This window comes from Rutilus rutilus (assembly GCF_951802725.1).
Source record: "Rutilus rutilus genome assembly, chromosome: 14".
NCBI lineage: Eukaryota > Metazoa > Chordata > Actinopteri > Cypriniformes > Leuciscidae > Rutilus > Rutilus rutilus.
The window spans coordinates 13,443,892-13,455,198 of record NC_140219.1 but is presented as its reverse complement, the minus strand read 5'-3'; the positions used below and the strand labels follow the sequence as shown (position 1 = coordinate 13,455,198).

Genomic DNA, 11,307 nt, shown 5'->3' with positions numbered 1-11,307 from the left:
TATAAATTAAATTCACATTTCTTCATTTGCTGCCATCAGTTTGCCCTCTTTCTGCAGTGAAAAGAAAAAGAAGGCGTACAGAATATAGCCTAACATTAGATGTATGCAATGCACTGCACAAATAATTAGTTTAAAGTCCCCATGAAATCTTTTTTCTTTTTTTTTTTGCTTTTAGTATGAATATGTTAGCCTTACTGTCATCTAGTTAGTGTGCTCCAAAACAATGACAAAATTCGCATTTAGAAGATAACCATTCAAAATTTACAGTCTCTCACTTCCGCCAATGGATCAATGTTTTTGATGACATCACTTCAGCTTTTCATCAGATTTTCTGTCCAATCAAATGCTCTATAGAATCGCCCCCTATGTATACATCATAAATATACGCTGAAACTGTGGCTGGAATCGGTCACTTGTTCACACATTTACTATTTTCTACATGGTGAATGGCACATAGGCCTAGCGCACTATATGGGATAGGGAACGATTTAGACAGTGTAAATATGCTTTCCATTGGGGCGAATGAAGTCTGGTTTCACGCGAACGTGCACAGTCTGCTCGATAGCACAGAAAGGATCATATATGATCGAGTCTGTGCATACAAGAAAACCTATCTGACCCATTTGATTTATGCACAGAATGCTATATTTTAAAGTCATATAGGAGATTAGAAGGAGAAACGGTTAGAGAGGAGGACACGGCGGCTTTACCGAGCTCAACAGCTCTGGCCGAGCTGTGATATAAAATAAATACTATTGGCTATTTTAAAAAAAGGAGAGAAGCTTTTCGATACGTCCCGCCCTGTCTTCCTGTTTCAGTGGAAAACACGTCAACACTTTGAATAATGCTGCCCGTTTCAAGGTATTTCAGTTGGCTTTTAACCGCATCCGGGGAGCACTAGGACCTGTGTGAATCCAGCAGCTAGAGACATGCAGCAATAATTATAGCACAGGCTTTCAGTCACTCACTGCATTTCGGGACACACCTGGCTTTCCGATCAGAGACAATTCTGTTGAAAGTCTCTCTTCGAAATGGAAATAATCTGACAGTTTAATTAATCGATGTTGGTGGCATCGTAATGTCTAGATCGGTACGTAGCATGCTTTAAAACACAGAAGATCACTAACGTTATACTATATAGGTGGTACTAATGTTACTTTCCTTCCCAGCACTGCATATGTGGCAATGTGCATATGAGCCGAGTTCACATAAATGGACCACGCAGACGGTCATTTGAGATACGAAACATCAACGATGACGTTTCATGAACAATGACACTAAAGCTGCGAGGATCGAGACAGATAAAGCGCACGAGAAGTGGCAAAGATGGAAAACAACAAGCCGAGCGAGCATGACATCACGGAGGTGGTGGCGCAGCAGTCCGCCGCGAACAAGAGTGAGAACGGTGTCGTGATGGTGATCAGCCACAGTAACGTCCAGCCACCCTTCAGCGTGCTGTGGGCCACGGTCCTGTACTGCGCGGAGTTTATATGTGCCTCTGTGCTCAGCAGCAAGTACCATGACACCGAGAACGTGGTGTGGATGGGACTGACTATTACATTCATGCTGGTTCCGTCGGTGCTGACCCAGCTCACACTGACCTTCGTGCACCGGGACTTGGGGAGAGACCGACCCCTTGTGCTCTTCATGCATCTGCTTCAGATGGGGCCTATCATAAGGTATGAGTGTGAGAGATGATGTCACTTGATGATCACATGACCACAATATTGATACATATATCGTGGTAGGCACGAAAAAAATGTTGATTAAAATGCAAATTTTGGTTGCCTATTACATTGTGGGTGTAAATGAATAGGCTTGGACTTGGTGCTGGTAACCCAATGCACAGGACAGTGACACCAGAATACAAATATTCATGATTCTGAAGCTGAAAATACAGAATTATTATAGACGAATATGCTTGCACTCTGTCACTCACTAGATATATTTAAAATAATGTAGGCCACTTTTTACTGGAAACATGACATTTGGCATTATCAGGATCCACAGATATTCCCCCATTGCATTATTATACATTATATTCAACATTATAGTAGTTTAATGTAGTGCTGACACTAAAACTGTAAACTTGAATTTTTAATTTTCATTTTGGGTGAACAATACTCATATTGTCACTATCCACGATAATTTTTTTTTATTATTGTGATATGTGACATGATATATTGTTACACTATTGGCTACAAAAAAAAGCTATTGAGTATTTCCTCCATTATTGGCCATGAATTATTGTTATTGTACAAGATAGTTCATTGAACACTCATTGAGCTTTTGTGACAGTGTGTGCCATGTCACTAATATAAGAAGCTGTCACAATAGAAACTGACATTATAGTTTTATAGCATTATAGGCTTTCAGCTATACTTATACATTAAACAATTAAAAACAATACAATCTTAAATGTCAACAGTAATGTAAACATATCAAACCAATATTTGGGCTCCCCAAAAGAAATTTTTGGGATCTCATTAGGGATGCACCGATACCACTTTTTTCTACTTGCCACACTACTTTTTTCAGACCAAGTACAAGTACTTATATTTGGGTACCAAGTACCGATATGAGTACTTAATAATGCCATACAGTTCTTCTAACAGTGTTTTATTTTCATTAGATGTTTTTCACTTTCTGACTGTAACAAAGTAAATATACAACTTGTTTAATCAAATTATAGGCGCGGGCTATGTTCATGGTTGCATAGCAACAACAGACGCCACGGGAGCGCAAGCACTTGTGGAAAGAAGGAGAAAAGGTTCCACACGCTTTCCACACGGTTTTAGACGCGATATGTGAATGGCCCCTTAAAGTGGTATCAGGTGCGGTTTATCGGGGTAGTTTTACGAGTACGAGTACATGATCCCTAGATCCCTAGATCTCATATAGGAACAGTACTTTGGACCACATTATGTACTCCACAATTAGTGACTCCTTTGAACCGATTCCATTTAATGAATGGTTAAAACAACTGATCTGTCCAACACTGAACTCACGACACGTTTGAATCTGTGAATAACAAATCGGTAACACTTTACAATAAGGTTCCCTTTATTAAACTCTAGTTAACTACATTAGTTAACATTTACTATTAATAAACTGCACTTCTACAGCATTTATTAATCTTTATTAATGTTAATTTCACTATTTACTAGTAGCCTACATTATTTAAATCAACATTAGTTAGCCTAATGCACTGTGTGAAGTAACAATAAAAATACAGCTGTTCATTGTTTGTTCAACTAAGATTAACAAAGATTAATAAATACAGTAACAAATGTATTGCTCGTGGTTCATGTTAGTTAGCCTAATGCATTAACTAATGTAAACAAATCAAACCACATTTCACACCTCTTAAAATGAGAATGTATGTGTGCTTACCCCATTTTTTAGTAAGAGTGGTTAGCAAGATAACCTTAATAAACTACTGTATTTTCAGGTTATCTATATGACAATGTGTAGAACAATTACCAAAACAATCTTTTAGTTTAGACTGTTTACGGTAAATGCAGTTGGGTTGTCGAGGTCAAAACTCTAAATAAGCTCTGAATCAAATAAACTTACTATAAATAATGTTATGGCATTTTTTTACTCTTACACTGAATGTTTGGATTTTGTGAAGATGTGAATAATTTTTTATTAATATCAACCCCCCGCCGCCGCCACCACCACAAATTGCTTTCTAATATGTGGGAAACACTGAATTGTAACCTTTAATATTATATAGTTTGCAGCATTAGTTTGGAGAGAATTTTTTTTCTTTAGAACCTGAGATATTTACAAATGAATCAATGTTTAATCGAATTGTTTACTGCCATACTGTGATATTTTCAAAGAAGGTTATCACATTGTTTATACTAGCGCAATAATTCAATAGCATAAGAACATTCAAACAGTACAACAGAAATATGGAAGTCACCCAAAACACCAAGATACCGTAGGCCACTCCCATTGCTTCAGGCATTCGTGCGTTTCAAATTTCCAAACGTGTTTAGTCTTGTTTACAAGGTGAATGAGAGTAAAACCGAAAGTTCCCAGCGAGATTTAATCTTATTGGTTGGAATTTTTAGGCTGTGTGTCATTTCTCTGTCTACCTTCAGTTATTCTACTGTCTAAACAACACTGTAATTTAGGAATATGTGGCTGATCCCACAAGGACAGATACTATCTAGGGTTGTGACCGGTGTCAAATCATATTTAAATATCTTTTTATTGACTGTACAGTAGAAATCAATGTCAAGTCTTGTGACTGTTGTAAGCAATAGATTTATACTCTCGGCAGGGCACTACACTTGCTTTTTATGTATTTAAAATGTGTATTTACAACTCTCTTAACGATCACCAAATTAAATTGTTTATATTAAAAATTTGCTTTTGCTTAGCAGATCATTTCTTGCCAAAGAAAAGGCATGTTGTTTGGCATTCAGTCTTTCAGGTCTGCAAGAGCTTTAGATCAAATTGAAATTGAATTTAGAAATGGTTATCATATAAAAAATATTACACTATGACTGACTGTACATTACAGGCAACATGGCACATCTGTTTCATCGCTTATTGTCAAGTCTGAAAAAATATTAGAGGAATGCAGTGTTCAGGCCTAAGTTGTGGACTGACTCCTTTGGTGTGCTGAGCTGAGATCGGAAAGCAGTCAGTAGACTGTAAAGAGCAGATGAGGGCCAGGCTCAGCTCTATAAATATCTAACGCAATGTCATAAAAACATTCCTTTGAATAGGAAATGTCTTATCTTACTAAACTCAGATCATCCTGTTTCACAGTAAACATCTTATTGTATTACTTGAGTGAAGATCTTTTGATGAATGACTCTTAAAGGTTAGTTCGCCCCAAAATTTCTTTAATTACTCACCCTTTTGTAGTTCCAAACCCATAAGACTTTCGAATAAAAGCCTAAATTAAATCTGTTTGTCATAAAGCGATCGAGTCTGTTCAGAAGATTTGGACTTAACCGCTCAATTAATATGGATTAGTTTTACAATTTAGTGTTTATGTCATGTGAATGTTTTCTCCTGTTAGTATTGGTCATACAATTCTGCATAGTTATATAATATATTTGAACGGTTGTTGTGTTTCAAACACAGATGTTGCATATTGAATCCTGATATAGAACTGTATCCTTTGATAAAAAAAAAAAAAAAGCATCTGCCAGCAAGTATTAAATATCAAGATCAAAATAGCCACCTTCATCATCTCCTTATATAATAACAGGCTTTGTAGTTGCCTCGCAGAAACCATAGGCTGTCTTTAGTAATCATTTTGCCAAGCTCTGAATAACAACCTTTTAACAGGCTCCTTTATCTTTGTGCAAGTCAGGCCTAGCATTCAAATATGGCAGCAGGTCTCACTTTATTAGATTAAAAGTGACCCGCACTTTGTGGATGTCATGATGTGCACATGATTGTGTAACAAGCCTTAAATAGCTTTATAATATCTGTAGGTGCTTTTCAAGAATTTTACTGCAATGACTGAGGTGGTGAAAGATGACTAAATGGTATCATCATGTTGAACAAACTAAAAATCAAACGTAATATTAGTGTTAGGGTTGTACATTTTATTTACATGTTTCGAATGAACATGGCCACTTATGCAAACTGAAACAGCCGCTTCCCAATGCTGTGTCTAAGTGTTCTAATTCTTGCTCAAATCATCCTTCTCGTTTTACAGCAAAAGAGGCTTTCACAGTGACTTTGCTGTGATAAAATGAGCGGAAGTCATTTATTTTCAGTTTGAGTTAGGGCTAGGGTTAGATTTGAGGCAACATGGGCAAGAGAGACATTTGGTGAGGCAGCTGTGAGCAGGGTGAAGCTCACGTGATCCGTCACCTGATACGTTGCATACAGCAATCGTGCACAAGTAGTGCTAACTGCCAACTAACTACACAGAGATGTGACAACTTCACACAATTTAATCACACAATCAGTGTGAGTGACTCTTAAAGGGATAGTTCACCCAAAAAATGAAAACATCTTTTAGTCGTGTCGTTCCAAACCTGTAAAATGTTGTTGTTGTTTTTTTCATCCTGTAGAATGTTAGTAACTAAACAGTTTTGGTTCCCATCTTGTATGGAGGAAAAAAACAAAACACACTGAGGCATTTCTCAAAATATCTTCTTTTATGTTTCAGTTTAAAGTTTGTTTAAATATTTGTGTAAATTATCACTTTAAGAATACTGTTATGTTTTGTGATTTATATAGTAAATCACAATCAATTAATTCATATGAAGACACAAAAATATTATTAAATGGTTTTATTTATTTTTTGTACACGCAGCCATTTACACAATGTTTTTGTGTTCATGCAGCCTGTTGGGGACTAGAAACAGAGCAAATCAGTTGTATAAAGTTGATTAGCCTATATATACACACTAGTTCAAAAGTTTAGGGTCAGTACATTTATTTTGGTGGAAACCATGATACATTTTTTCTTCTTCAGTATTATTTGGTGAATAGCAGTTTTAAAAGAACAGAATTTATTTGAAATATAAATATTTTGTTACATTATAAATGTCTTTACTGTCACTTGTAAACAATTTAAGGTGCCCTGGCTGAGTTTTTTTTTTTTTTTTTTTTTGATTAAAGTTTAAAGGCAATAGTTTATTCAAATGAAGGGTTTAATGTTGTACTCAAGCCGGACATGCATACACCACTGTTGTGTAGTTTTTACCCAGCAACATGTTTCTCTTATTTCAGCCAAGCTGATAAACTGGTTTGAAATGGTTTATCTATAGCAGTGGTTTTCAAACTGTGGGTCGCGACCCACTTGTGGGTCACACAGTGAGAAAAGGTGGGTCGCACAAAGGCACTTAGCTGCAGCTAAATTTACATTACGATGAGTGAAACAAAACCAGTCCGATTAATGAACAAACGACTCTTAAGTGAGTTTTAGCGCCCGCCAAAGTGAATTTTTGTCCCGCCAAAGTCTTATTTGATCGGTGAGTAATGTAGATGAACGGCTGCGCTTGTGACAGAGTACGAGCAGAGAGAGAGACTCGGTCGCGCGCGCGCTCTCTCTCTCTCTCTTCGGAGCCAGGCGAAAGTGTAAACAAGACTTCACGGTCTCCAAACTAAGCGCTGTCTTGCTCTCTCTCCCTCGCACATATTAATCAAAATAAATCGACACGGTGGTAAAAGGTCGGAAGACCAAAGTTTCATGTGGAGCATTCGGAGATTTTTTTCCCCTTAATTACTGCTGGGTGTGAATTCTGCTAAATAAGTTGTTGCCTTTGATCTTCTCTGAAAAGCGTCCCAGACATTCAGCTGACATAAAACAACACTTTAATTAAACAAAAAAACTATCCAGTGATGAAAGGTTTTCTGTGTTGACACAAATCTTGGATGTCCGTGTCCTAACTGCTGGGATAATCACACAACGCGCACGACACGTCCAATTCGCGAACTAATCGACTCCTTTGAAATTAATTTGAATGAATGGTTAAAACAACTGATCTTTCCAACAGTGAACTCAGAAGACGTCTGAATCGGTGTAATCAGTAACACTTTACAATAAGGTTCTATTTATTACATAAATTACATAAAAAGTACAGTTTGCTTACTCAAGCTTAAGCTTTAAAATAAATTAAACCCCTTGTTTTTTTTTGTTTTTTTGAAAAGCATATGACTACATTTTTCCACACAGTGCTATCAAGAATCGATAAGAGAATCGTTAAAGAATCGCATCGATAATCAGAATCGTCAGTGGCATTATTATTATTGATAAAATATTTTAATTTCCCATCTGTAAAATTGTAATCAAACATTAAAGAACATGTTTTTTTAAAGTTTTTTTTTAAGAGTTAAAAGTTTAAAATATTTTGCTAACATGAGGTCTTGTCACTGTCAGTCTTTTTACATCAGTGCAAAACTAGCATGCAAACTCATCAGCATGCATTGATCAATCCCATGGCATGTAGCAAAAAAAAAAAAAAAAGGTGCGACCAAATCATTCTGATGCGACCAACTGAGAAAGTTGGTAGCACCAGTGCAAGTGGGTCTTGAGATTGATTATACTTGTCTAGGTGGGTCCTAGAATGAAAAAGTTTGGGAACCCCTGATCTATAAGATAATGTTGCCACCTTGTGGAAACTAAGTGTATGAGTAGTAAAATTCTGCTGTGTTTGTTCAAATTGGTAAATAGAGTAATAATTAAGTTTATTTTATGTTGGATATAAATCAGTAGCGATATCCTTAAAATCCATTGTAAACAGCAGAATCGGCTTTTTTTAATTTCCAGTATCTGACTGATTCCTTTTTCCTTTCTTTGAACAGGTGCATTGAAGCTCTTATTGTTTACTGTCAGGCGGGTAAAAAGGAGGAACCATATGTTACGATTTCAAGAAAGATCAAGCTAAAGCATGGCAGAGGCTTAGGCTCAGCCCTCGAATGTGAGATCGGACACTCTGAGCGCAAGCTAGCTGTCCACCGCAATGCCTTCAAGCGCACAGCTGTCATCCAGGCCTTCCTAGGCTCCACTCCTCAGCTCACTCTACAGCTCTACGCTACCATTCAGGAGAAATACGTCCTTCTCCCGCGCCGTGAGTTTCATTTATTTACCAGATTCCAATTGTAATATTGGTAACACTTAACAGTTACACTTTATTTTACGGTGTCTGTGTTGCAGTGTAATTATTCAATAATAATATAACTACATGTACTTGCTATTGGGTAAGGGTTAGGATGAGGGTTTGGTTTAGGGTTCGTTGGTTTAGTAGTTGGGGTAACTAGTTATTACTGTAATTACTACATGTAACACATGTAACAAGGACACTGTAAAATAAAGTGTTAGCATCTGCACAAAAAGTTCCCATTAGTTAAATAAGGGATAATAAAGGGATAATGTACATCCAGCCGTGTAATAAGCGGGATAATGTACATCAAACTGGTTGTTATGGCAAAATAAACCCCAATCCTGATCTCCCTGTCGGTGTTTATTTTGCGACTAACAACCAGTTTGATGTACATTATCCCGCTACTTGCCACGTAAGTAAATAAGTAGACACAAAAGATTGATTTCAGTTGAAAATACGAAGTTTCCAAAGCGAGAGACATGAAAGAAGAGCTGGCCTAAAATACCCAGATAAGTGGCCTTTGTACAGCGTTGCTATTTACAACAGTCATTATCAGAGAATAACTGACCTCAAAATGTCGCGATTGACCAATCAGAATCAAACATTTCAGAGAACTGTGTGATAATCTTTTAACAATAACATTAGTTCATAAATATACAAATGTCCATTAAATAATATTAACAGATGCAACAGATTATTTTAATAATATATTAGTAAATGTTGAAATGAACACAGCTAAGATTAATAAATGCTTTAGAAGTATTTTCATTGTTAGTTCATGTTTAGTAGTTAACTAATGTCAACAAATGGAAACTGTTTAGGATGTTGTTTACACTAATGCTCACCCTTTTTGTGTTTACAGTTGCCCTGATGATCATTTCCTTGATATCAATCGTATACGGGGCTTTAGTTTGCAGTGTCCTGGCCATACAGATCAAGTATGATGACTACAAAGTGCGAATGAAACCTACCGCCTACCTGTGCATGATCCTCTGGCGAGGGTTAGAGATCGCCACGCGGATCACCACCTTGGTGCTTTTCAGCTCAGCGCTCAAGTTCTGGGTGGTCCTGGTGGGCCTGACCAACCTGTTGATCTTCTTCTTCCAACCATGGGTTGAGTTCTGGGTCAGGAGGGCGTCACTGCCTGAGAACATTGAGAAGAACTTCAGCAAGCTGGGCACCACCGTGGTGCTCTGCATGATCACGTTCCTCTATGCCTGCATTAATATTTTCTGCTGGTCTGCCGTGCAGCTGGACCTGGCCGACCACGACCTGGTGGAGAAACAGCCCCGCTGGAGATGCTTGGCAGTTTACTACACCTTTCGCTTTATAGAGAATGTTACCCTTATCGTCTTGTGGTACTACTTTAAGTCCGACTTCTACGTATACGTGTGCACACCACTGCTGGTGGTGCAGCTTATCGTGTGCTACAGCCTGGCTGTGATCTTCATGCTGGTCTTCCATCAGTTCTGCCATCCGTGCCGCAGACTCTTCCACTACAACGTCGAGGACTGTCTACGTTGTGCGTGCTGCTGGAAGAAAAAGCAATTCGAGCTACCTGCAGACCTTGCAGAAGATCTTCAGGAACATGCACCTCCTGACCTCACTAACCACCTGACGGATAGAGAAACCGATATTTTGGATGATATCATGGAGGCGGCATGAATTAAGTTCGCTGTTTGTTATTGTAGCGCTGTTTGGGGCCATGCTAGGCGTATTTGCACATATCCTGACTCAGGAGTATCATTTCAAGGTGATGAACTATGCTATATCTACTGTACTTAGTGAAGGAACAATTGATTTTATATGGTCCTAAGAGCTTTAGGAATTTTGTTTTACGCCATTTGGAGCTGTCCTCCAAAAAAGGAGGTGTAGAGCATGATAACCTTATTACGTTTACGTGGAGAGGGTAGCTCATCATTTATTAATTGTAGAACGCTGACCATAGACTGACCCATTTCTTCTTGTTGGCCATTGAAGACGGTTGAGTTATGCTGTGATGATTCACAAAGGCAGCTTTCATTAGGGAGCTGAATGGCCAGGTGTGTGGGAAATGAGCCAATTTTGGAGGAATGAAAATGGTAACATTTTGGTAGCTGCTGTACTAACCTTTTCCAGGAAACTGTGACTCAACTAGCCAAAGAGCCTTATGAACTTTTTTTAGGTTTGCCTCATCAGCCCTGTGCTTTTTATTAAACCTTTAGATTTGGAGAGCCTTCTTTAATGTTGGTAATTGAACTCTCATTTGCCTTAATATTGTGTGATGTTGTAATTTTGTGCCTGAATAGACTAATATTCTTAATTTTCCACTGGCAAAAAGGTCTGTTTGTTTATTTTGTATGGAAATAGTTTTTGCCTGTGTTTGCCTGAAATATGTGCCTCTTAAGTACTGAGTTGGAATATATGAATAAAGATGCATTGAATATTCGAATCATGCCTGATAATTTCATAAACAGAATTTTCAGGTCAATCATAATGAAACCTGAAATATGAAACTGAATATATCAGGGTCATATTTCAATTGAAAATCAAAAGAAAGAAAAAATGTACATAGCTTATGTTGTAACGCTGAAAATATACACCAGCCTAGACTAAATGTAAATGGTCAAATATTTTTCCTATATAATATAATGGTGTTTGTTGTGCGGTTTATAATATTAAAACTTTGTGTAACACTTTTTTTTTTTTTTTTTTTTTTTTTTATCGTAATACAAAT

At 37.4% G+C, this 11,307-nt stretch overlaps 1 protein-coding gene across 1 annotated transcript; it reads left to right on the top strand.

Annotated features, from left to right (window-relative positions):
- The first annotated feature begins 772 nt into the window (after positions 1–772).
- Positions 773–11,022, top strand: xkrx (XK related X-linked). Its single transcript, XM_084429797.1, has 4 exons — positions 773–1,090; positions 1,170–1,679; positions 8,293–8,558; positions 9,454–11,022. The coding sequence occupies exons 2-4, from the start codon at positions 1,327–1,329 to the stop codon at positions 10,254–10,256; spliced, it is 1,422 nt and encodes a 473-aa protein (XP_084285923.1). The 5' UTR covers positions 773–1,090; positions 1,170–1,326; the 3' UTR covers positions 10,257–11,022.
- The last annotated feature ends 285 nt before the right edge of the window (positions 11,023–11,307 follow it).

Excerpts from the sequence above, each read along its gene's own strand:
- xkrx (XM_084429797.1), top strand. The coding sequence starts at position 1,327 with ATGGAAAACAACAAGCCGAGCGAGCATGACATCACGGAGGTGGTGGCG. Across the intron at positions 1,680-8,292 it reads CAGATGGGGCCTATCATAAG|GTGCATTGAAGCTCTTATTG; the intron begins GTATGAGTGTGA and ends TTCTTTGAACAG. Across the intron at positions 8,559-9,453 it reads ATACGTCCTTCTCCCGCGCC|TTGCCCTGATGATCATTTCC; the intron begins GTGAGTTTCATT and ends TTGTGTTTACAG.